Below are 26499 nucleotides of genomic sequence, written 5' to 3'. Positions count from 1 at the left end.
TGCCACTCCTCTGCCTGATTAAGTAATTGGGTGTCATCCAGGTCTCCTGCTGTGTTCATCTTTCTACCACCTGAACTGCTATTCCTGGGCTCCAACACCGCCAGTTGCGGCTCAGAAGTGCAGGCTGCACAGTAAAAACATACGACCCAGTGTTATTGGGTTTCAGTAACGTCAGCTGATCCCCAGCTGTGTAGCCGGCAATGTGTCCTGCGACCGCCACGCTGGCACAACAACCTAAATGTAAGGGAACCTGTCCCCCCCCCCCCCCCCGTCGTTTGTTACTGAAAGAGCCATCTTGTGCAGCAGTAATGCTGCACAAGGAAAAGGTAGCTCTTTTTTTTTAGCTCTTTGCACACGCAGAACTTAACACTTATAAAATGTGTTCACTGATACCGTTATACCATCCCGGAGCTGGGACTTTCCTTCGTAATGTGACGCAGCACAGCCGTCATTCCTACCCCCTTGGTGCCATGCGCTGCCTCCTCAGCGTTGTTTTAAGCTGTCACGGAGCCTGCGCTGTTCTGTTATCCCTTGGGCATGCCCTATTTGCGCTGCCTGTCTTCTGACATAATTTGGTGTCAGGCTGGCTGCGCCTGTGCGGCCGCGGTGCCCGAGATCCCGCCTCGCAGTGTCTTCTGATTGAGTCACACTGCGGGCCTGGGATCCATGGGCATGCGCAGTGCATATCTTCCCCTCGGGCTCTCGCTCATTTCCCTCCGCCTTCTTTAGACTGTGCGCCGTCAGCTGATCCCTAGCATGCCACGGCCGTGACACCGCACAGTCTGAAGAAGAGGGAAGGAGGGGAGTGAGAGTCGAGGTTATGCACTGTGCATGCCCATGGTTCCAAGGCCCGCAGTGGGATTACGTTAGATGAGACTGCGAGGTGGGATCTGGAGCAGCGTGGACGCACAGGCACTGACAGCCTGACACCAAATTATGTCAGAAGACAGGCAGCGCTAATTGGGCATGGCCAAGGGCTAACAGAACAGCGCAGGCTCCGTGGCAGCTTAAAACAACGCTGAGGAGGCAGCGCACGGCATCAAGGGGATAGGAATGACAGCTGTGCTGTGTCCCATTACGAAGGAAATTCGCACCTCCGGAACGGTTTAACGGTATAAAGGGACACATTTTTAGTGTTTACTTCGGTGTTTGCAAGGAGCATAATTAAAAGAGCAACCTTTTCCTTTTGCATCCTTAGTGCTGCACAACATGGCTCTTTCAGCTACAAACGTCTTGGGGGGGGGGGTTAAAGGTTTCCTTTCAACTTGCTCCAATCAGGCTTCGGCCTACACTCTGTTCCTCTGCTCCTCCTGCTGTCCCTGGGCTCTAACACCGCCAGTTGGTGCCTGGAAGTGCTGTGTGCACAGTCAACAGTCGCTCCTCTGTTATTGGGGTTCAGTAACGTCAGCTGATCCCCAGCTGTGTGTGCGGCAATACCTCCAATCTGCTCCTCCTGCTGTCCCTGGGCTCTAACACCGCCAGTTGGTGCCTGGAAGTGCTGTGTGCACAGTCAACAGTCGCTCCTCTGTTATTGGGGTTCAGTAACGTCAGCTGATCCCCAGCTGTGTGTGCGGCAATACCTCCAATCTGCTCCTCCTGCTGTCCCTGGGCTCTAACACCGCCAGTTGGTGCCTGGAAGTGCTGTGTGCACAGTCAACAGTCGCTCCTCTGTTATTGGGGTTCAGTAACGTCAGCTGATCCCCAGCTGTGTATCCGGCAACGTGTCATGCGACCGCCACGCTGGCACAACTAAAATGTAAGGGGACCTGTCCCCCCCCCCCCCTAGGCGTTTGTTACTGAAAGAGCCACCATGTGCAGCACTAATACTGCACAAGGGAAAGGTCGCTCTTGAAATTATGCTCCTTGCAAACGCTGAACTACACACTCATGTAATGTGTCCCCTCACACCGTCCAACCGTCCTGGAGGTGGGACTTTCCTTTGTAATGTGACGCAGCACAGCCGTCATTGCTACCCCCTTGGCACCGTGCGCTGCCTCCTTAGCGTTGTTTGATTCCGTCATGGACCCTGCGCTGTTATGTTATCCCTTGGCCATGCACAGTTTGCGCTGCCCGTCCTCTGACATCATTTGTTGTCGTCCTGGCTGCGCCTGTGCGTCCACGCTGCCCGAAATCACACCTCGCAGTGTCGTCTAATGTGATCCCACAGTGGGCCTGGTATCCATGGCCATGCGCAGTGCATATACTAGCCTCTCACTCCCCTTCTTCACGCTTCTTCAGACTAGGCGGCGTCAGCTGATCCCTAATAGCATGCCACGGCCGTGACGCCGCACAGTCTGAAGAAGCAGGAAGGAGGTGAGTGAGAGGCGATGATATGCACTGCGCATGCCCATGGATCCCTGGCCCGCAGTGGGACTACATTAGATGACACTGCAAGGTTGGATCTCGGGCAGCTTGGACGCACAGGCACTGCCAGCCTGACACCTACATGATGTCAGAAGACGGGCACCGCTAACTGTGCATGGCCAAGGGATAACATTACAGTGCGGGCTCCGTGACAGAACCAAACAACGTTGAGGAGGTGGTGCCCGGCACCAAGGGGGTTGGAATGACGGCTGTGCTGTGTCACATTACAAAGGAAAGTCCCACTTCCGGGATGGTTTGACGGTGTGAGGGGACACATTATATGAGTGTGTACTTCAGCGTTTGCAAGGAGCATAATTTTCGGAGCCACCATTTTCCATGTGCAGTATTACTGCTGTACAAGATGGCTCTTTCAGCAACAAATGCCTGGGGGGGGGGGTTAAAGGTTCCCTTTCAACTTGCTCCACTGCAGGCTTCGGCCTACACTCTGCTCCTCTTTGATTCCCTGGGTTTCAACACTGTCAGTTGCCACCTGGAAGTGTTGTCTACACAGAAAAAAACACTAGGTGATGTGTCAGTGGGGTTCAGCACCGCCAGCTGTTCCCCTGCTGTGTAGTCGGCAACGTGTCCAGCACAAGCCACGCTGGCACAACAGAACAAAAGCTGCCACCAGTGCAGGCTTCGGCCTACACTCTGCTCCTCTCCTCCTCCTGCTGACCCTGGGCTCAAACACCGCTAGTTTTTGCCCGGAAGTGCTAGCTGCACAGAGAAAAACACCAGCCAATGTGTTAGTGGGGTTCAGCAACGCCAGCTGTTCCCCTGCTGTGTAGCCGGCAACGTGACCTGCAAACGCCATGCAGGCACAGGAACTGAAATTAAAAGGGAACCTGGCCCCACCCCCCCAGGTGTTTCTATGTATAACAGCCACCTAGTACAGCAGTACTGCTGCATTTGTACAAGGTGGCTGACTTTTTCTCCTTGCCCACGTGGAACTCAACACGTACAAAATGTGTCTCATTGAGACCATTCCACTGTCCCTGAGGTGTGACTTTCCTTTGTAATGATACGCAGCACCCCCCTTGGTAGCGTTTCCCGTCTTTTGTCATCATGGTTAGCTGGCTGCGCCTGTGCATCCGCCCTGCTAGAAACAACGCCCCTCGTTGTCATATTTATTTTGTCAGCGAGGGTGTGGTTTATGGGCACGAGCAGTGCATATGTTCGCCTGTCTTAACTCATCTCCTTCCGCCTTCTTCAGACTGTGCGGCCTCCTGGCCGTGGTAGGCGATAAGGGATCAGCTGAGGCCGCCCAGTCTGGAGCAGGTGTAAGGACATGTGTAAGCGGCAAACCTATTTACTGCACAAGGCCACGAATCCCAGCCACGCAGTGTGATTTTTTGAAAACACACTGTGGGTCTGGGATTCATGTCCATCGCTAACCGCAACGGCCGACATGAAATGAGGTCAGAAGACAGGAAGCGCTCACAGCGCATGGCCAAGGGATCACAATAGCGCAGACTCCTGTACAGCAAATAACAACGCTCAGGAATCTGCGCCCAGTACCTAGGTGCAAATTTTGACACCTGTGCTGCGTCTCGTTAAAAAGACAAGTCACGCCTCCACAACTGTTTGACAGTATAATGGGCTAAATAGTGTACGTGTTTTAGTCAGCGTGTGCAAGGAGCAAAACAAATAGAGCAACCTTTTACTTGTGCAGCATTAATGCTGCACAAGGTGTGGCTCTTGTACCTTGCAACACCTGAGGGGGGGGTTAAAGGTAACCTTTGAAATTGGTTCAACTAGGCTTCGGCCTACACTCTGCTCCTCTACTCCTCCTGCTGACCCTGGGCTCAAACACCGCTAGTTTTTGCCCGGAAATGCTAGCTGCACAGAGAAAAACACCAGCCAATGTGTTAGTGGGGTTCAGCACCGCCAGCTGTTCCCCTGCTGTGTAGTCGGCAACGTGTCCAGCACAAGCCACGCTGGCACAACCGACCAAAAGCTGCCACCAGTGCAGGCTTCGGCCTACACTTTGCTCCTCTCCTCCTCCTGCTGACCCTGGGCTCAAACAACGCCAGTTTCTGCCCGGACATGCTAGCTGCACAGAGAAAAACACCAGCCAATGTGTTAGTGGGGTTCAGCACCGCCTGCTGTTCCCCCGCTGTGTAGCCGACATCGTGTCCAGCACAAGCCACGCTGGCACAACCGACCAAAAGCTGCCACCAGTGCAGGCTTCGGCCTACACTTTGCTCCTCTCCTCCTCCTCCTGCTGACCCTGGGCTCTAACACCGCTAGTTTTTGCCCGGACATGCAATCTGCACAGAGAAAAACACCAGTCAATGTGTCAGTGGGGTTCAGCAACGCCAGCTGTTCCCCTGCTGTGTAGCTTGCAACGTGACCTGCAAACGCCACGCAGGCACATGAACTGAAATTGAAGGGAGCCTGCCCCCCACCCACAGGTGTTTCTATGTATATCAGCCACCTTGTACAGCAGTACTGCTGCATTTGTACGAGGTGGCTGACTTTTTCTCCTTGCCCACGTGGAACTCAACACGTACAAAATGTGTCTCATTAGAGACCATTACAATGTCCCTGAGGTGTGACTTTCCTTTGTAATGACACGCAGCACCACCCTTGTTAGCGCTGCCCGTCTTTTGACATCATTGGTTAGCTGGCTGCGCCTGTGCATCTCCCCTGCTCGAAACAACGGCCCTCGGTGTCTTATTTTTTTGGACAGCGAGGGTGTGATTGATGGGCATGTGCAGTGCATATGTTTGCCTGTGTTCACTCATCTCCTTCCGCCTTCTTCAGACTGGGTGTCCTCATGGCCGCGGCAGGCGATAAGGGATCAGATGAGGCCGCCCAGTCTGAAGCAGGTGTAAGGACATGTGTGAGCGGCAAACATATTTAGTGCACCAGGGCACGAATCCCAGCACCGCAGTGTGATTTTTTAAAAACACACTGTGGGTCTGGGATTCATGTCCATCGCTAACCGCAACGGCCGACATGAAATGAGGTCAGAAGACAGGAAGTGCTCACAGCGCATGGCCAAGGGATCACAATAGCGCAGACTCCTGTACAGCAAATAACAACGCTCAGGAATCTGCGCCCAGTACCTAGGTGCAAATTTTGACACCTGTGCTGCGTCTCGTTAAAAAGACAAGTCACGCCTCCACAACTGTTTGACAGTATAATGGGCTAAATAGTGTACGTGTTTTAGTCAGCGTGTGCAAGGAGCAAAACAAATAGAGCAACCTTTTACTTGTGCAGCATTAATGCTGCACAAGGTGTGGCTCTTGTACCTTGCAACACCTGAGGGGGGGGTTAAAGGTAACCTTTGAAATTGGTTCAACTAGGCTTCGGCCTACACTCTGCTCCTCTACTCCTCCTGCTGACCCTGGGCTCAAACACCGCTAGTTTTTGCCCGGAAATGCTAGCTGCACAGAGAAAAACACCAGCCAATGTGTTAGTGGGGTTCAGCACCGCCAGCTGTTCCCCTGCTGTGTAGTCGGCAACGTGTCCAGCACAAGCCACGCTGGCACAACCGACCAAAAGCTGCCACCAGTGCAGGCTTCGGCCTACACTTTGCTCCTCTCCTCCTCCTGCTGACCCTGGGCTCAAACAACGCCAGTTTCTGCCCGGACATGCTAGCTGCACAGAGAAAAACACCAGCCAATGTGTTAGTGGGGTTCAGCACCGCCTGCTGTTCCCCCGCTGTGTAGCCGGCATCGTGTCCAGCACAAGCCACGCTGGCACAACCGACCAAAAGCTGCCACCAGTGCAGGCTTCGGCCTACACTTTGCTCCTCTCCTCCTCCTCCTGCTGACCCTGGGCTCTAACACCGCTAGTTTTTGCCCGGACATGCAATCTGCACAGAGAAAAACACCAGTCAATGTGTCAGTGGGGTTCAGCAACGCCAGCTGTTCCCCTGCTGTGTAGCTTGCAACGTGACCTGCAAACGCCACGCAGGCACATGAACTGAAATTGAAGGGAGCCTGCCCCCCACCCACAGGTGTTTCTATGTATATCAGCCACCTTGTACAGCAGTACTGCTGCATTTGTACGAGGTGGCTGACTTTTTCTCCTTGCCCACGTGGAACTCAACACGTACAAAATGTGTCTCATTAGAGACCATTACAATGTCCCTGAGGTGTGACTTTCCTTTGTAATGACACGCAGCACCACCCTTGTTAGCGCTGCCCGTCTTTTGACATCATTGGTTAGCTGGCTGCGCCTGTGCATCTCCCCTGCTCGAAACAACGGCCCTCGGTGTCTTATTTTTTTGGACAGCGAGGGTGTGATTGATGGGCATGTGCAGTGCATATGTTTGCCTGTGTTCACTCATCTCCTTCCGCCTTCTTCAGACTGGGTGTCCTCATGGCCGCGGCAGGCGATAAGGGATCAGATGAGGCCGCCCAGTCTGAAGCAGGTGTAAGGACATGTGTGAGCGGCAAACATATTTAGTGCACCAGGGCACGAATCCCAGCACCGCAGTGTGATTTTTTAAAAACACACTGTGGGTCTGGGATTCATGTCCATCGCTAACCGCAACGGCCGACATGAAATGAGGTCAGAAGACAGGAAGCGCTCACAGCGCATGGCCAAGGGATCACAATAGCGCAGACTCCTGTACAGCAAATAACAACGCTCAGGAATCTGCGCCCAGTACCTAGGTGCAAATTTTGACACCTGTGCTGCGTCTCGTTAAAAAGACAAGTCACGCCTCCACAACTGTTTGACAGTATAATGGGCTAAATAGTGTACGTGTTTTAGTCAGCGTGTGCAAGGAGCAAAACAAATAGAGCAACCTTTTACTTGTGCAGCATTAATGCTGCACAAGGTGTGGCTCTTGTACCTTGCAACACCTGAGGGGGGGGTTAAAGGTAACCTTTGAAATTGGTTCAACTAGGCTTCGGCCTACACTCTGCTCCTCTACTCCTCCTGCTGACCCTGGGCTCAAACACCGCTAGTTTTTGCCCGGAAATGCTAGCTGCACAGAGAAAAACACCAGCCAATGTGTTAGTGGGGTTCAGCACCGCCAGCTGTTCCCCTGCTGTGTAGTCGGCAACGTGTCCAGCACAAGCCACGCTGGCACAACCGACCAAAAGCTGCCACCAGTGCAGGCTTCGGCCTACACTTTGCTCCTCTCCTCCTCCTGCTGACCCTGGGCTCAAACAACGCCAGTTTCTGCCCGGACATGCTAGCTGCACAGAGAAAAACACCAGCCAATGTGTTAGTGGGGTTCAGCAACGCCAGCTGTTCCCCTGCTGTGTAGCTTGCAACGTGACCTGCAAACGCCACGCAGGCACATGAACTGAAATTGAAGGGAGCCTGCCCCCCACCCACAGGTGTTTCTATGTATATCAGCCACCTTGTACAGCAGTACTGCTGCATTTGTACGAGGTGGCTGACTTTTTCTCCTTGCCCACGTGGAACTCAACACGTACAAAATGTGTCTCATTAGAGACCATTACAATGTCCCTGAGGTGTGACTTTCCTTTGTAATGACACGCAGCACCCCCATTGTTAGCGCTGCCCGTCTCCTGACATCATTGGTTGGCTGGCTGTGCCTGTGCGTCCCCCCTGCCCGACACAACGCCCCCCGTTGTCTCATATATTTTGACTGCGAGGGTGTGATTGATGGGCACGAGCAGTGCATATGTTCCCCTGTTTTCACTCCCCTCCTTCCGCCTTCTTCTGACTGTGCGGCCTCATGGCCGCGGCATGCGATAAGGGATCAGCTGAGGCCGCCCAGTCTGAAGCAGGTGTAAGGACATGTGTGAGCGGCGAACATATTTACTGCACAAGGCCACGAATCCCAGCACCGCAGTGTGACTTTAGGAAAAGCCACTGTGGGTCTGGGATTTATGGCCATCGTTAACCGCACCGGCCAACATGAAATGAGGTCATGAGACGGCCTGCACTAACAGGGTATTGCCAAGGGATAACACAAGAGCGCAGACTCCTGTACAGCAAATAACAACGCTCAGGAATCTGCGCCCAGTACCTAGGTGCAAATTTTGACACCTGTGCTGCGTCTCGTTAAAAAGACAAGTCACGCCTCCACAACTGTTTGACAGTATAATGGGCTAAATAGTGTACGTGTTTAATTCAGCGTGTGCAAGGAGCAAAATTAAATAGAGCAACCTTTGACTTGTGCATCATTAATGCTGTTCAAGGTGTGGCTCTTGTACCTTGCAACACCTGAGGGGGGGGTTAAAGGTAACCTTTGAAATTGGTTCAACTAGGCTTCGGCCTACACTCTGCTCCTCTACTCCTCCTGCTGACCCTGGGCTCAAACACCGCTAGTTTTTGCCCGGAAATGCTAGCTGCACAGAGAAAAACACCAGCCAATGTGTTAGTGGGGTTCAGCACCGCCAGCTGTTCCCCTGCTGTGTAGTCGGCAACGTGTCCAGCACAAGCCACGCTGGCACAACAGAACAAAAGCTGCCACCAGTGCAGGCTTCGGCCTACACTTTGCTCCTCTCCTCCTCCTGCTGACCCTGGGCTCAAACAACGCCAGTTTCTGCCCAGACATGCTAGCTGCACAGAGAAAAACACCAGCCAATGTGTTAGTGTGGTTCAGCACCGCCAGCTGTTCCCCCGCTGTGTAGCCGGCATCGTGTCCAGCACAAGCCACGCTGGCACAACCGACCAAAAGCTGCCACCAGTGCAGGCTTCGGCCTACACTTTGCTCCTCTCCTCCTCCTCCTGCTGACCCTGGGCTCTAACACCGCTAGTTTTTGCCCGGACATGCAATCTGCACAGAGAAAAACACCAGTCAATGTGTCAGTGGGGTTCAGCAACGCCAGCTGTTCCCCTGCTGTGTAGCTTGCAACGTGACCTGCAAACGCCACGCAGGCACATGAACTGAAATTGAAGGGAGCCTGGCCACCACCCCCAGGTGTTTCTATGTATAACAGCCACCTTGTACAGCAGTACTGCTGCATTTGTACAAGGTGGCTGACGTTTTCTCCTTGCCCACGTGGAACTCAACACGTACAAAATGTGTCTCTTTGAGACCATTCCACTGTCCCTGAGGTGTGACTTTCCTTTCTAATGATACGCAGCACCCCCCTTGGTAGCGCTTCCCGTCTTCTGACATCATTGGTTGGCTACTTGCGCCTGTTCGTCCGCCCTGCCTGAATAAAATGCTCCTCGTTGTCTTAATTATTTTGACTGCGAGGGTGTGATTGATGGGCACGAGCAGTGCATATCTTCGCCTGTCTTAACTCATCTCCTTCCGCCTTCTTCAGACTGTGCAGCCTCATGGCCGCGGCATGCGAGAAGGGATCAGCAGAGGCCGCCCAGTCTGAAGCAGGTGTAAGGACGTGTGTGAGCGGCCAAAATATTTACTGCTCAAGGCCACGAATCCCAGCACCGCAGTGTGGCTTTATGAAAAGACACTGTGGGTCTGGGATTTATGGCCATCGTTAACCGCACCGGCCAACATGAAATGAGGTCATAAGATGGGCAGCGCTAACAGGGCATTGCCAAGGGATAACACAAGAGCGCAGACTCCTGTACAGCAAATAACAACGCTCAGGAAGCTGCGCCAAGCACCAAGGCGTTATTTTGGACACCTGTGCTGCGTCTCATCAAAAAACCAAGTCACGCATCCACTACAGTTTTACTGTAGAATGGGGTAAATTGTGTATGTCTTTCATTCAGCGTGTGCAAGTAGACAAATTAATAGAGCAACCTTTCACTTGTGCAGCATTAATACTGCACAAGGTGTGTCTCTTGTACTTTGTAACACCTGAGGGGGGGGTTAAAGGTTTCCTTTGAAATTGGTTCAACTAGGCTTCGGCCTACACTCTGCTCCTCTCCTCCTCCTCCTGCTTCAACACGGGCTCTAACATCGCAAGTTTTTGCCCGCAAGTGCTAGCTGCACAGATAAAAACACACGCCATTGTGTTAGTGGGGTTCAGCAACGCCAGCTGTTCCCCCAGTGTGTAGCCGGCAAAGTGTCCTGCAAACGCAACGCAGACACAAAGCTGCCTCCAGTGCAGGCTTCGGCCTACACTCATCTCCCCCTGCTTACCCTTTGCTCCAACACCGCTAGTTGGGGCTCTAGGAAGACAATCTTTAATAGGCAAGGCAACGCATCCGGGTTCCAGCACCGCCAGCTGGTTCTCGGCAGTGTTCTTGTCACAGGTACTCCCTCGTGCCAAGCCTGGTTTCAGCACCGTCAGCTGTTTCCGGGTTGTGTCAACTTCACTGAGACGCCTATGCTTGCCCCGTCGTGGGGCGGTCGAGTTAGCCAACTCCAGGGTGCCTCCAGTTTAGGAGCTTCCTATGTGGGCTGCGTGAACTGGTAGTCAAGGCTGGTTCTGTAGTGCCAGTAGGCCCAGCTCCCCCTGTAGGACTGTTGGGGTTCGGTAACTGCGGCTGCCTCGCGGCCTAGCTGTTCTCTCCTCTCCTGTGGGCCTTGGGGTCCACCACCTGGTTCCAGCACCGTCAGCTGGTTCCGGGCCGAGCCTTTGGCTTAGGTGCCTCCTCCTGGGTATCCGAGTTCCGCCAACGCCAGGCGGTCCTTGGTAGTGCTTTTAAGCGCGGGCACCTACAGCTTAGTAACCGGGTTCCAGCACCGTCAGCTGGTCCTCGGTCGTGCCATTGGCTCTTGCACACTGGGGCAACGCATCCGAGTTCCAGCACCGCCAGCTGGTTCTCGGCAGTGTTCTTGTCACAGGTACTCCCTCGTGCCAAGCCTGGTTTCAGCACCGTCAGCTGTTTCCGGGTTGTGTCAACTTCACTGAGACGCCTATGCTTGCCCCGTCGTGGGGCGGTCGAGTTAGCCAACTCCAGGGTGCCTCCAGTTTAGGAGCTTCCTATGTGGGCTGCGTGAACTGGTAGTCAAGGCTGGTTCTGTAGTGCCAGTAGGCCCAGCTCCCCCTGTAGGACTGTTGGGGTTCGGTAACTGCGGCTGCCTCGCGGCCTAGCTGTTCTCTCCTCTCCTGTGGGCCTTGGGGTCCACCACCTGGTTCCAGCACCGTCAGCTGGTTCCGGGCCGAGCCTTTGGCTAAGGTGCCTCCTCCTGGGTATCCGAGTTCCGCCAACGCCAGGCGGTCCTTGGTAGTGCTTTTAAGCGCGGGCACCTACAGCTTAGTAACCGGGTTCCAGCACCGTCAGCTGGTCCTCGGTCGTGCCATTGGCTCTTGCACACTGGGGCAACGCATCCGAGTTCCAGCACCGCCAGCTGGTTCTCGGCAGTGTTCTTGTCACAGGTACTCCCTCGTGCCAAGCCTGGTTTCAGCACCGTCAGCTGTTTCCGGGTTGTGTCAACTTCACTGAGACGCCTATGCTTGCCCCGTCGTGGGGCGGTCGAGTTAGCCAACTCCAGGGTGCCTCCAGTTTAGGAGCTTCCTATGTGGGCTGCGTGAACTGGTAGTCAAGGCTGGTTCTGTAGTGCCAGTAGGCCCAGCTCCCCCTGTAGGACTGTTGGGGTTCGGTAACTGCGGCTGCCTCGCGGCCTAGCTGTTCTCTCCTCTCCTGTGGGCCTTGGGGTCCACCACCTGGTTCCAGCACCGTCAGCTGGTTCCGGGCCGAGCCTTTGGCTTAGGTGCCTCCTCCTGGGTATCCGAGTTCCGCCAACGCCAGGCGGTCCTTGGTAGTGCTTTTAAGCGCGGGCACCTACAGCTTAGTAACCGGGTTCCAGCACCGTCAGCTGGTCCTCGGTCGTGCCATTGGCTCTTGCACACTGGGGCAACGCATCCGAGTTCCAGCACCGCCAGCTGGTTCTCGGCAGTGTTCTTGTCACAGGTACTCCCTCGTGCCAAGCCTGGTTTCAGCACCGTCAGCTGTTTCCGGGTTGTGTCAACTTCACTGAGACGCCTATGCTTGCCCCGTCGTGGGGCGGTCGAGTTAGCCAACTCCAGGGTGCCTCCAGTTTAGGAGCTTCCTATGTGGGCTGCGTGAACTGGTAGTCAAGGCTGGTTCTGTAGTGCCAGTAGGCCCAGCTCCCCCTGTAGGACTGTTGGGGTTCGGTAACTGCGGCTGCCTCGCGGCCTAGCTGTTCTCTCCTCTCCTGTGGGCCTTGGGGTCCACCACCTGGTTCCAGCACCGTCAGCTGGTTCCGGGCCGAGCCTTTGGCTAAGGTGCCTCCTCCTGGGTATCCGAGTTCCGCCAACGCCAGGCGGTCCTTGGTAGTGCTTTTAAGCGCGGGCACCTACAGCTTAGTAACCGGGTTCCAGCACCGTCAGCTGGTCCTCGGTCGTGCCATTGGCTCTTGCACACTGGGGCAACGCATCCGGGTTCCAGCACCGCCAGCTGGTTCTCGGCAGTGTTCTTGTCACAGGTACTCCCTCGTGCCAAGCCTGGTTTCAGCACCGTCAGCTGTTTCCGGGTTGTGTCAACTTCACTGAGACGCCTATGCTTGCCCCGTCGTGGGGCGGTCGAGTTAGCCAACTCCAGGGTGCCTCCAGTTTAGGAGCTTCCTATGTGGGCTGCGTGAACTGGTAGTCAAGGCTGGTTCTGTAGTGCCAGTAGGCCCAGCTCCCCCTGTAGGACTGTTGGGGTTCGGTAACTGCGGCTGCCTCGCGGCCTAGCTGTTCTCTCCTCTCCTGTGGGCCTTGGGGTCCACCACCTGGTTCCAGCACCGTCAGCTGGTTCCGGGCCGAGCCTTTGGCTAAGGTGCCTCCTCCTGGGTATCCGAGTTCCGCCAACGCCAGGCGGTCCTTGGTAGTGCTTTTAAGCGCGGGCACCTACAGCTTAGTAACCGGGTTCCAGCACCGTCAGCTGGTCCTCGGTCGTGCCATTGGCTCTTGCACACTGGGGCAACGCATCCGAGTTCCAGCACCGCCAGCTGGTTCTCGGCAGTGTTCTTGTCACAGGTACTCCCTCGTGCCAAGCCTGGTTTCAGCACCGTCAGCTGTTTCCGGGTTGTGTCAACTTCACTGAGACGCCTATGCTTGCCCCGTCGTGGGGCGGTCGAGTTAGCCAACTCCAGGGTGCCTCCAGTTTAGGAGCTTCCTATGTGGGCTGCGTGAACTGGTAGTCAAGGCTGGTTCTGTAGTGCCAGTAGGCCCAGCTCCCCCTGTAGGACTGTTGGGGTTCGGTAACTGCGGCTGCCTCGCGGCCTAGCTGTTCTCTCCTCTCCTGTGGGCCTTGGGGTCCACCACCTGGTTCCAGCACCGTCAGCTGGTTCCGGGCCGAGCCTTTGGCTAAGGTGCCTCCTCCTGGGTATCCGAGTTCCGCCAACGCCAGGCGGTCCTTGGTAGTGCTTTTAAGCGCGGGCACCTACAGCTTAGTAACCGGGTTCCAGCACCGTCAGCTGGTCCTCGGTCGTGCCATTGGCTCTTGCACACTGGGGCAACGCATCCGAGTTCCAGCACCGCCAGCTGGTTCTCGGCAGTGTTCTTGTCACAGGTACTCCCTCGTGCCAAGCCTGGTTTCAGCACCGTCAGCTGTTTCCGGGTTGTGTCAACTTCACTGAGACGCCTATGCTTGCCCCGTCGTGGGGCGGTCGAGTTAGCCAACTCCAGGGTGCCTCCAGTTTAGGAGCTTCCTATGTGGGCTGCGTGAACTGGTAGTCAAGGCTGGTTCTGTAGTGCCAGTAGGCCCAGCTCCCCCTGTAGGACTGTTGGGGTTCGGTAACTGCGGCTGCCTCGCGGCCTAGCTGTTCTCTCCTCTCCTGTGGGCCTTCGGGTCCACCACCTGGTTCCAGCACCGTCAGCTGGTTCTCGGCAGTGTCTTTTGCTCTTGTACCTTCTGCTCCCCATCCTGGTTCCAGTACCGTCAGCTGGTTCCGGGCAGAGCCTTTGGCTTAGGTGCCTCCTTCTGGGTATCCAAGTTCCACCAATGTCAGGTGGTCCTTGGTAGTGCTTTCAGGCACGGGTACCTCCTGCTTAGTAACCGGGTTCCAGTAACGTCAGCTGGTCCTTGGTAGTTCCATTGGCTCTTGGACATTCGGCTACCCATCCGGGTTCCAGTACCGTCAGCTGGTTCTCGGCAGTGTCTTTTGCTCTTGTACCTTCTGCTCCCCATCCTGGTTCCAGTAACGTCATCTGGTTCCGGGCAGAGCCTTTGGCTTAGGTGCCTCCTTCTGGGTATCCGAGTTCCGCCAACGTCAGGCGGTCCTTGGTAGTGCTTTTTAGCACGGGTACCTCCTGCTTAGTAACCGGGTTCCAGTAACGTCAGCTGGTCCTCGGTAGTTCCATAGGCTCTTGAACCTTCGGGTAGCCATCCGAGTTCCAGTTCCATCAGCTGGTTCTTGGCATTTTCTCAGCCTTCTTGTACCTTCTGCTACATTTCCAAGTTGAAGACCCTAACGTCGACAACCCGGAAGACCACCCCGATGACGACGACCCGGAAGACCACCCCGATGACGACGACGGCGGAGACGACGACGGCTGAGACGACGACGGCGGAGATGACGACACTGGAGACGAAGACCCTGGAGACGACAACATGGAAGACCGAGAAGCAGAAGAACAAGAGGCTGCAGAACAAAGAGCAGAAGAACATTAAGCATAAGACTTAATATCAGAGCAAAAGATATTATCTAAATTATATGCAGAAGAAGACTAAGCAGTGTATGGGGGTGAGTCCGTTCCTCCTCGTGGTGCCCCTGGATAAAGCCTGATGCTGCAGGCCAAACTGAACGCGGACAAATGTAACTTTTGTGACTGGCAGAACGGAAGGTGTAATCTTCCAACTTTTATAGATAACAACTACGGGAATGCCTGTCACAAATGAGAATATGATGAAGAAGTAGAATAGGAAGAATAATAACAGTGGAATAAAAAGAATATGTAGAATAGGAAGAATAATAATAGTTGAAGAAAATGAATATGAAGAATGTAATAAAAAAAAAAATAGGTAGAAGATGAAGAAGAAGATGAATAAGGTGAAGAAGTTGATGTCAAGGATGCTGATGATGATGAAGATGAAAGTGTGGGAAAAGAAAAAAAAAAAAAAGAAAAAAAAGAAGGGGAAGGGCGTGGAATAGTGAAACATCAATATCTGACAAAATAAAAAAAATTTACATACTCAATATCTTTTTCAATCCGAACTTCTTTAAAAAAAAAAAAAAAACATGCTATTCTATTTGATTGGACTAATCCTCATTGCCTTTAATGTCTCCGCCACCTCCCCCATACATCCTACATTATTCTTAGTTGTTTTCCTTCAGGTAGAATGAACCTACAAGGAAAGAAAGGGTTTATTTTAATTCCGATATTTTGGTCCCATTGACTTGCATTGGGATCGGGTATCGGTATCGGCGATATCCGATATTTTTTGAATATCGGCCGATCCAAACCGATACCGATACTTTCCGATATCGGAAGGTATCGCTCAACACTAATCACAACAAATGAATTCACACTTCCCCCTGTCCCCAAAATCCGCTGCCTTGGAGTAACCCTGGATTCTGCCCTGTCTTTCAAACCACACATCCAAGCTCTCACCACCTCCTGTCGCCTCCAGCTCAAAAATATTTCCAGAATCTGTCCTTTCCTCAACCCTCACTCTACCAAAATGATTGTGCATGCCCTAATAATCTCTCGCCTCGACTACTGCAACATCCTCCTTTGTGGCCTACCCTCTAACACCCTTGCAACCCTCCAGTCCTTCCCTAACTCTGCTGCCTGACTAATTAATCTCTCTCCTCGCTACACTCCTGCTTTCCCTCTTTGCAAATCCCTACATTGGCTCCCAATTTCCCAGCGTATCCAGTTTAAACTACTAACATTGACCTACCAAGCCATCCATAACCTTTCCCCTCTGTATATTTCCAAACTAATCTCAATATCTTCCCTCACGTAATCTCCGGTCCTCCCAAGACCTCCTTCTCTCCTCCATGCTTATTCGCTCCTCACCCAATCGCCTCCAAGACTTCTCCCGAATATCCCCCATCATCTGGAACTCTGTGCCCCAACACATCTGGTTATCCACCACATTTGGATCCTTCAAAAGAAACATGAAAACCCACCTCTTCAAAGAAGCTTACCACCTGTAATGACCACACGGCCACCTCAACACCATCGGAGCTACTGCAACCCACGACCTACTGTCTCCTTCCCCATAATCTTGTAGAATGTAAGCCCGCAAGGGCAGGGTCCTCTTCCCTCTGTACCAGTCTGTCACTGTTAGTTTTGTTTACTGTAAGTGATATTTGTATTTTGATGTAACCCCTTCTTATGTACAGCACCATGGAATTAATGGTGCTATATAAATAATAATAATAATAATAATAATAGCTCTTAGATCATGCACTGCTCTGGTTCCCTTTTTTGCACTTTTTTTTGCATATGTATGTTAGTTTTTATTTTGTCTGATTCCAATGGAATAATTTTGTGATTCACAATTTTACGATGCACCTAATAAAAGGTTTTTTTGTAACTGTGTTTTTCTTGCATGTAGTCCAGAAATGTCCCTAATTAAAGGCTGTAAAGTAAAATTTAACTTATTTTGACAATTTACAAAAAGGATTATTCCACTAATTATTAAAACCTATATTGGGATTAGAGTATCCTTGTAATATCTTCTCAACCTGAATTTTAAAAAAAGTATTATTATACACTGTCTATACCTTAGTACAGTAAATTTCGGGCAGTTTATCTCATATATCCATTATACTATGTATTTTGGCATTTAATTTTGTCATTATCCTGTAAGTTATCAGAAAAGAAATGAGAAAATAATAATAAACTTATAATTTACTTTATAATCTGATCAGGTACAGGTTTATTCTTAAACCGAGGTTGTTCCTCCAACACAGGCTGTACTGTAAAACATTGGATATCTGGTAAAAATCAGTCAAGGTAGAAAGATAAATTGGTCACTGAAAATGTCAACTGTTCTAATAAACATCACTCAAGATCAGACAGCAATCCGAACAGTATAACGCCTAAACAATCTGATGTACAACAGTCAATGACTAGTACAAAACGAATATGAATTAGAATTATGTTTAAAATCTTGAATGGTACGCGTCAGGAATGCCCCCTATTGCCTTTGCTATATGTTCTATGCATAAAGCCTTTAGCTGCCATGATACGACAAAATCCTAATATTTCAGGAGTGGAGGTCAGAAATAAAGTTTACAAGATTTCATTGTTTGCGGATTATGTACTTTTGACCCTTACTAAACTTCACACTACATTACTAGTGTTGAGCATTCCGATACCGCAAGTATCGGGTATCGGCCGATATTTGCGGTATCGGAATTCCGATACCGAATTCCGATACTTCCCGCGTATCGAATACCGGAATCGGAAGTTCCCAGAATTCAAACTGAACGCAGCAGCCAATGAGGAATGATTGGAAGTGTGGGCACATCCTGTTTAGCATGGTGGGCATGTAAGTACTGGCAAGGCTTGGATTGGCTGCTGAAATGATGTCACTCTGCACTATAAAAAACGCTGCCGCCATTTTGCGCTCACTCTACTGTGATTTCAGTTAGGGACAGGACGCTGTGTTCTAACTGAGGGCCAGTCGAGCTAGCTAATTGCTTTATTTTCCTTTCCAAAGGCTAATTTAGCAAAACGCTGTGTGTTCTTCACTGTTCACCTTGCTCTTGCCTTGCAGCGCTGTTTTAACAGCGTTCTGCAAGGTCTCTGTGTGTGTGTGTGTGTGTGCAGCTCACTCTGTAGTCTGTGTGCAGCCATATACCCGGCTGTATTCAGCTCAGGGGGGGTTCACACTGCCTCACACACTCCTTTTTTGCTCTTAGTGCAGCCTGCTGCACATTTTTTCTCAAATTTCCTATTAGTGTTTTTCCACCAGTCTCCAGCTCTATTGTGGAAAAACACTACATAGGATAACCTAGAGGGGGGTTTTTGGGCCTTGCAGCGCCGTTTACGGCTGTCTGCACGGTCTCCGTGTGAGCCCAGCTCGCCCTGTAGTCTGTGTGCAGCCATAGCCGGTTGGATTCAGCTCAGGGTTCGTTACTGGCTCATACCTAGAGAAAAATTTTACTTTTTTTCAAATAGTGCAGCCTGTTTAAAATTTGAAAAAAAAAAATTCCTATTAGTGTCTTTCCACTCGTATCCAGCTAAATAGTGGAAAAACACTATATAGGATAACCTAGAGGAGGGTTTTTTGGCCTTGCAGCGCCGTTTACGGCTGTCTGCACGGTCTCCGTGTGAGCCCAGCTCGCCCTGTAGTCTGTGTGCAGCCATAGCCAGTTGGATTCAGCTCAGGGTTCGTTACTGGCTCATACCTAGAGAAAAATTTTACTTTTTTTCAAATAGTGCAGCCTGTTTAAAATTTGAAAAACAAAAATTCCTATTAGTGTCTTTCCACTCGTATCCAGCTAAATAGTGGAAAAACACTATATAGGATAACCTAGAGGAGGGTTTTTTGGCCTTGCAGCGCCGTTTACGGCTGTCTGCACGGTCTCCGTGTGAGCCCAGCTCGCCCTGTAGTCTGTGTGCAGCCATAGCCGGTTGGATTCAGCTCAGGGTTCGTTACTGGCTCATACCTAGAGAAAAATTTTACTTTTTTTCAAATAGTGCAGCCTGTTTAAAATTTGAAAAACAAAAATTCCTATTAGTGTCTTTCCACTCGTATCCAGATAAATAGTGGAAAAACACTATATAGGATAACCTAGAGGAGGGTTTTTTGGCCTTGCAGCGCCGTTTACGGCTGTCTGCACGGTCTCTGTGTGATTTAAACTAGCTCTGTAGCCCGATCTGCACCAAAAAAAAAGTTAAGTTCACCAAACACAACTTAACACTTGTGTAGGCCACATTTGAAAAATAATAAAGTTTAGTCCACAATTTACAACATTAGTGTTTCTTACACCTGTTAGGAGGAGCATTTCAGGAATAAGCACACTAAGGCCTTAGTACTTTTCTGCTTATCTTTATCTGTCAACCAAGATGAAGAGGGCAGGGAGTAAGGCACGTGGGCGTGGGCGCGGAGCAGGGAGAGGAGCAGGGAGAGGACGTGGTGATTCTGTGCCTGCTGCGGGCGCCGGTGACTCGTCGTCACTCAGTTTCAGCAGGGAACAGTCCTTCATGCGCAGCTTTGTCGGAGAGCGCCGTGCACCGCTGCTACGTGAAGACCAAATTGAAGCCGTTGTCGGGTGGATGGCAGCTAACGCCTCGGCATCGACTTCAGTTAGTGCCACATCCTCTCAGGCACAGAGCACTGGAGAGCAGCCATCTGTCTCTTCACCACCTGCCAAATTGGCCAGGCAGTCAGAGAGCCCAGGACAGGAGCCGTCTCTACTTCTGTTCTCTGAATCTCTTGGCTTGGAAACAGGGGGCCAGCCAAGCAGCATTGGAGAAATGGAAGAAGAGGCAGTGTGCAGTGATGCCCAAAAGCTTTATCTCTCTGACTTTGAAGAGGCAGGTGGGCCAGTGCCTTCGGTGACCACAGCGCAGTATGCATCTGATGATGAAACTCAGGTGCCGCTTTCTGATGCGTACTGTGCTGCCGAGACTACCCAGGAGGAGCAGTTGGTGGCAGAGGGTAGTGGAGATGATGAGGTCCTTGACCCATCGTGGCGTGAGGAACAGGAAGGTGGTGGGAGCAGCTCTGAGGAAGAGCTTCCCCTTACGGGCCAAAGAGGGAGAGGGAGGGGGAAGACTGCGGAGCCTGTAGCCTCCACTTTGGCACCCGTTAGGAGCCTGTCTCTTTCCAAAGCCAAAAAGGGCGCTCCCAAGACTTGCAGTTGCTGGTCCTTTTTTGACACAGTTGCAGATGACATTTGTTTTGTCAAATGCAAGCTGTGTCATCAGAAAGTAAAAAGAGGTAAAAGTGTCAGCAACCTCAATACCACAAATATGTGGAAACATGTGCGGAACAGGCACGCGGTGGAGTTACAGAAACACAGTGAAGACGTAGGCCAACCAACAGCGGCAGCTACCACCTCTTCATCTCGTGTTGCCTCTTCCTCCACTGTTGTCCAGAGACCTAGTGTAATTCCACCCACAGCACCACCTTCCCAGTCATCCTCACACTCCCAGTCTACTCTAAAGCCATCGGTAGTCCAGGCATGGGAGAAAAGGTGGGCATTCTCGGCCAACCACCCCCGAGCACAGGCTCTGAATGCAGGCATTGCCAAACTGTTGTCCCTGGAAATGCTCTCGTTCAGGCTGGTGGAGACTGACAGCTTCCGTGACTTGATGGCATTGGCAGTCCCACAGTACAAGGTGCCCAGCCGCTTTTACTTCAGCAGGCAGGCTGTCCCTGCCCTGCACAGGCATGTTGAGGCAAACATAAAACATGCGCTACTGAACGCCGTCAGTAGCAAGGTCCACCTCACCACCGATGCGTGGACCAGTCAGCATGGACAGGGGCAATATGTTTCCCTCACTGCCCATTGGGTTAATGTTGTTGAGCCAGGTACAGATCGTGCGAGTGGCGCAGGACGTGTCCTGCCCACTCCAAGGATTGCAGGAATCCAGTCTGTACGCATCGACTCCTCCTCTTACACCAGTTCCTCTGATTCCTCTCTGCAGGATCCGTCACAGTCCACCTCCACATGGACCCGTGAACGTTTACCTATGACCGACATGAGCACAGCCGTGGCCAAACGTCAGCAGGCCGTCTTGAAACTAGTTTCATTGGGGCATCGAAGCCACACAGCGCAGGAGCTCTGGAATGCCATCAAGCAGGAGAGCGATGTGTGGTTACTGCCAGCGAATCTCCAGCCAGGCATGGTAGTGTGTGACAATGGCCGAAATCTGGTGGCAGCTTTGGCCCTTGGCAACCTCACTCACATCCCATGTCTGGCACATGTGCTCAATTTGGTTGTGCAGAGTTTTCTGAGGGACTATCCGGATCTTGATGCCCTGCTGCACAAGGTCCGCCTAGAGTGTGCTCACTTGCGGCGTTCCAGCTTGGCCAGATCCCGCATTGCTGCTCTGCAGCGCCGATTCCGCCTTCCGGAACACCGCATCATATGTGACCTACCTACCCGGTGGAATTCCACGTTACATATGTTGGAGCGGTTGTGTGAGCAGCAGCAAGCAGTTATGGAGTACCAGCTGCATCAGGCGCAAAGAAGTCGCAGTCAGCGCCGATCAGACTTCACAACCACAGAGTGGGCCACTATGAAGGACGTCTGCCAGGTTTTGCGTCCTTTTGATTATTCCACGCGGATGGCAAGTGCAGATGATGCACTAGTCAGCATGACTGTCCCCCTTATCTGCCTGCTTCAGCAAACTTTGCAAGGGTTAAGGGATGATGTGGTGGAAGAGGTGGAGGATGAGGAGTCACCTTTTCCATCAGCTTCTGGAGAGTCAGCGCCACATGGTTCCTCACAAAGGGGTACGCAGGGGCCAATTTGTGAGGAGGATGAGGAGGAGTCAATGGAGGAGGAAGAGCTCCGTCCAGAGGAGGGAGCGACACAATTGTCCAGTGGTCAGTGTGTACAGCGAGGGTGGGGTGATGACGAGCGGGCAGAGATCATGTCTCAAGCAGGGGACAGCGTTTCTGGGCCAGTTGGCACTCTGCAGCACATGGTGGATTTCATGCTGCAGTGCCTGAGAAACGACCGCCGCATCGACCACATTCTCAACATGCCTGATTATTGGGTGTTCACCCTCCTCGATCCTCGCTACCGGGACAACGTCCAAAACCTCATCCCTGCGTTGACCCGGGAGCGTAAATTGCAGGAGTACTACGACACACTGGTGAATTCCATCATCTTCTCCTGTCCAACTGAGAGGAGTGCTGCTAGTGCTTTACAAAGCAGCTCAGTGCGTCGAGGCAGTGGGGGAGGCTCTGCCCAAAGAGGGAGCAGAAGCAGTGCCTCTGCCCAAGGCAAGCCCAGTATGGCACAACTCTGGCACACTTTTGTGTGCCCGCCCCAAATGTCTACACCATCACCGGCGGCTCCAGTCAGCAGGAGGCAACGGTTCCGTCAGATGGTGACAGACTACATGGCTTGCCCTCTTACTGTACTCCCAGACGGCTCTTCCCCGTTCAAGTTTTGGGTCTCTAAGCTGGATACATGGCCAGAGCTAAGCCAGTATGCATTGGAGGTGCTGGCTTGCCCTGCGGCTAGTGTCTTATCGGAACGTGTCTTTAGTGCCGCAGGTGGTGTACTAACAGACCGTCGCATGCGACTATCCTCCGATAATGTTGACCGCCTTACTTTCCTGAAAATGAACCAGGCCTGGATCTCGCAGGAATTTGCCACTCCTCTGCCTGATTAAGTAATTGGGTGTCATCCAGGTCTCCTGCTGTGTTCATCTTTCTACCACCTGAACTGCTATTCCTGGGCTCCAACACCGCCAGTTGCGGCTCAGAAGTGCAGGCTGCACAGTAAAAACATACGACCCAGTGTTATTGGGTTTCAGTAACGTCAGCTGATCCCCAGCTGTGTAGCCGGCAATGTGTCCTGAGACCGCCACGCTGGCACAACAACCTAAATGTAAGGGAACCTGTCCCCCCTCCCCCCTCCGTCGTTTGTTACTGAAAGAGCCATCTTGTGCAGCAGTAATGCTGCACAAGGAAAAGGTAGCTCTTTTTTTTTTAGCTCTTTGCACACGCAGAACTTAACACTTATAAAATGTGTTCACTGATACCGTTATACCATCCCGGAGCTGGGACTTTCCTTCGTAATGTGACGCAGCACAGCCGTCATTCCTACCCCCTTGGTGCCATGCGCTGCCTCCTCAGCGTTGTTTTAAGCTGTCACGGAGCCTGCGCTGTTCTGTTATCCCTTGGGCATGCCCTATTTGCGCTGCCTGTCTTCTGACATAATTTGGTGTCAGGCTGGCTGCGCCTGTGCGGCCGCGCTGCCCGAGATCCCGCCTCGCAGTGTCTTCTGATTGAGTCACACTGCGGGCCTGGGATCCATGGGCATGCGCAGTGCATATCTTCCCCTCGGGCTCTCGCTCATTTCCCTCCGCCTTCTTTAGACTGTGCGCCGTCAGCTGATCCCTAGCATGCCACGGCCGTGACACCGCACAGTCTGAAGAAGAGGGAAGGAGGGGAGTGAGAGTCGAGGTTATGCACTGTGCATGCCCATGGTTCCAAGGCCCGCAGTGGGATTACGTTAGATGAGACTGCGAGGTGGGATCTGGAGCAGCGTGGACGCACAGGCACTGACAGCCTGACACCAAATTATGTCAGAAGACAGGCAGCGCTAATTGGGCATGGCCAAGGGCTAACAGAACAGCGCAGGCTCCGTGACAGCTTAAAACAACGCTGAGGAGGCAGCGCACGGCATCAAGGGGATAGGAATGACAGCTGTGCTGTGTCCCATTACGAAGGAAATTCGCACCTCCGGAACGGTTTAACGGTATAAAGGGACACATTTTTAGTGTTTACTTCGGTGTTTGCAAGGAGCATAATTAAAAGAGCAACCTTTTCCTTTTGCATCCTTAGTGCTGCACAAGATGGCTCTTTCAGCTACAAACGTCTTGGGGGGGGGGGTTAAAGGTTCCCTTTCAACTTGCTCCAATCAGGCTTCGGCCTACACTCTGTTCCTCTGCTCCTCCTGCTGTCCCTGGGCTCTAACACCGCCAGTTGGTGCCTGGAAGTGCTGTGTGCACAGTCAACAGTCGCTCCTCTGTTATTGGGGTTCAGTAACGTCAGCTGATCCCCAGCTGTGTGTGCGGCAATACCTCCAATCTGCTCCTCCTGCTGTCCCTGGGCTCTGACACCGCCAGTTGGTGCCTGGAAGTGCTGTGTGCACAGTCAACAGTCGCTCCTCTGTTATTGGGGTTCAGTAACGTCAGCTGATCCCCAGCTGTGTGTGCGGCAATACCTCCAATCTGCTCCTCCTGCTGTCCCTGGGCTCTAACACCGCCAGTTGGTGCCTGGAAGTGCTGTGTGCACAGTCAACAGTCGCTCCTCTGTTATTGGGGTTCAGTAACGTCAGCTGATCCCCAGCTGTGTGTGCGGCAATACCTCCAATCTGCTCCTCCTGCTGTCCCTGGGCTCTAACACCGCCAGTTGGTGCCTGGAAGTGCTGTGTGCACAGTCAACAGTCGCTCCTCTGTTATTGGGGTTCAGTAACGTCAGCTGATCCCCAGCTGTGTATCCGGCAACGTGTCATGCGACCGCCACGCTGGCACAACTAAAATGTAAGGGGACCTGTCCCCCCCCCAGGTGTTTGTTACTGAAAGAGCCACCATGTGCAGCACTAATACTGCACAAGGGAAAGGTCGCTCTTGAAATTATGCTCCTTGCAAACGCTGAACTACACACTCATGTAATGTGTCCCCTCGCACCGTCCAACCGTCCCGGAGGTGGGACTTTCCTTTGTAATGTGATGCAGCACAGCCGTCATTGCTACCCCCTTGGCACCGTGCGCTGCCTCCTTAGCGTTGTTTGATTCCGTCATGGACCCTGCACTGTTATGTTATCCCTTGGCCATGCACAGTTTGCGCTGCCCGTCCTCTGACATTATTTGTTGTCATCCTGGCTGCGCCTGTGCGTCCATGGTGCCCGAAATCACACCTCGCAGTGTCGTCTAATGTGATCCCACAGTGGGACTGGTATCCATGGACATGCGCAGTGCATATACTAGCCTCTCACTCCCCTTCTTCACGCTTCTTCAGACTAAGCGGCGTCAGCTGATCCCTAATAGCATGCCACGGCCGTGACGCCGCACAGTCTGAAGAAGCAGGAAGGAGGTGAGTGAGAGGCGATGATATGCACTGCGCATGCCCATGGATCCCTGGCCCGCAGTGGGACTACATTAGATGACACTGCAAGGTTGGATCTCGGGCAGCTTGGACGCACAGGCACTGCCAGCCTGACACCTACATGATGTCAGAAGACGGGCACCGCTAACTGTGCATGGCCAAGGGATAACATTACAGCGCGGGCTCCGTGACAGAACCAAACAACGTTGAGGAGGTAGCGCCCGGCACCAAGGGGGTTGGAATGACGGCTGTGCTGTGTCACATTACAAAGGAAAGTCCCACTTCCGGGATGGTTTGACGGTGTGAGGGGACACATTATATGAGTGTGTACTTCAGCGTTTGCAAGGAGCATAATTTTCGGAGCCACCATTTTCCATGTGCAGTATTACTGCTGTACAAGATGGCTCTTTCAGCAACAAATGCCTGGGGGGGGGGGGTTAAAGGTTCCCTTTCAACTTGCTCCACTGCAGGCTTCGGCCTACACTCTGCTCCTCTTTGATTCCCTGGGTTTCAACACTGTCAGTTGCCACCTGGAAGTGTTGTCTACACAGAAAAAACACTAGGTGATGTGTCAGTGGGGTTCAGCACCGCCAGCTGTTCCCCTGCTGTGTAGTCGGCAACGTGTCCAGCACAAGCCACGCTGGCACAACAGAACAAAAGCTGCCACCAGTGCAGGCTTCGGCCTACACTCTGCACCTCTCCTCCTCCTGCTGACCCTGGGCTCAAACACCGCTAGTTTTTGCCCGGAAGTGCTAGCTGCACAGAGAAAAACACCAGCCAATGTGTTAGTGGGGTTCAGCAACGCCAGCTGTTCCCCTGCTGTGTAGCCGGCAACGTGACCTGCAAACGCCACGCAGGCACATGAACTGAAATTAAAGGGAACCTGGCCCCACCCCCCCAGGTGTTTCTATGTATAACAGCCACCTAGTACAGCAGTACTGCTGCATTTGTACAAGGTGGCTGACTTTTTCTCCTTGCCCACGTGGAACTCAACACATACGAAATGTGTCTCATTGAGACCATTCCACTGTCCCTGAGGTGTGACTTTCCTTTCTAATGATACGCAGCACCCCCCTTGGTAGCGTTTCCCGTCTTTTGTCATCATGGTTAGCTGGCTGCACCTGTGCATCCGCCCTGCTAGAAACAACGCCCCTCGTTGTCATATTTATTTTGTCAGCGAGGGTGTGGTTTATGGGCACGAGCAGTGCATATGTTCGCCTGTCTTAACTCATCTCCTTCCGCCTTCTTCAGACTGTGCGGCCTCCTGGCCGTGGTAGGCGATAAGGGATCAGCTGAGGCCGCCCAGTCTGGAGCAGGTGTAAGGACATGTGTAAGCGGCAAACCTATTTACTGCACAAGGCCACGAATCCCAGCCACGCAGTGTGATTTTTTGAAAACACACTGTGGGTTTGGGATTCATGTCCATCGCTAACCGCAACGGCCGACATGAAATGAGGTCAGAAGACAGGAAGCGCTCACAGCGCATGGCCAAGGGATCACAATAGCGCAGACTCCTGTACAGCAAATAACAACGCTCAGGAATCTGCGCCCAGTACCTAGGTGCAAATTTTGACACCTGTGCTGCGTCTCCTTAAAAAGACAAGTCACGCCTCCACAACTGTTT

The 26499-nt window shown here is 52.5% G+C and overlaps 1 protein-coding gene across 1 annotated transcript in view; it reads right to left on the bottom strand.

The window, feature by feature from the left end:
• The window catches only part of DOCK2 (dedicator of cytokinesis 2), a 1209209-nt gene that overhangs the window by 332741 nt on the left and 849969 nt on the right, over positions 1-26499 (bottom strand). Inside the window, exon 42 of the mRNA XM_069763868.1 lies at positions 16984-17065. Coding sequence (XP_069619969.1) covers positions 16984-17065 — 82 coding nt within the window. The remainder of the gene's footprint in view (positions 1-16983; positions 17066-26499) is intronic.

This window comes from Ranitomeya imitator, chromosome 4, assembly GCF_032444005.1.
Source record: "Ranitomeya imitator isolate aRanImi1 chromosome 4, aRanImi1.pri, whole genome shotgun sequence".
Taxonomy (NCBI): domain Eukaryota; kingdom Metazoa; phylum Chordata; class Amphibia; order Anura; family Dendrobatidae; genus Ranitomeya; species Ranitomeya imitator.
This window is presented reverse-complemented; position numbering and strand designations above follow the sequence as displayed.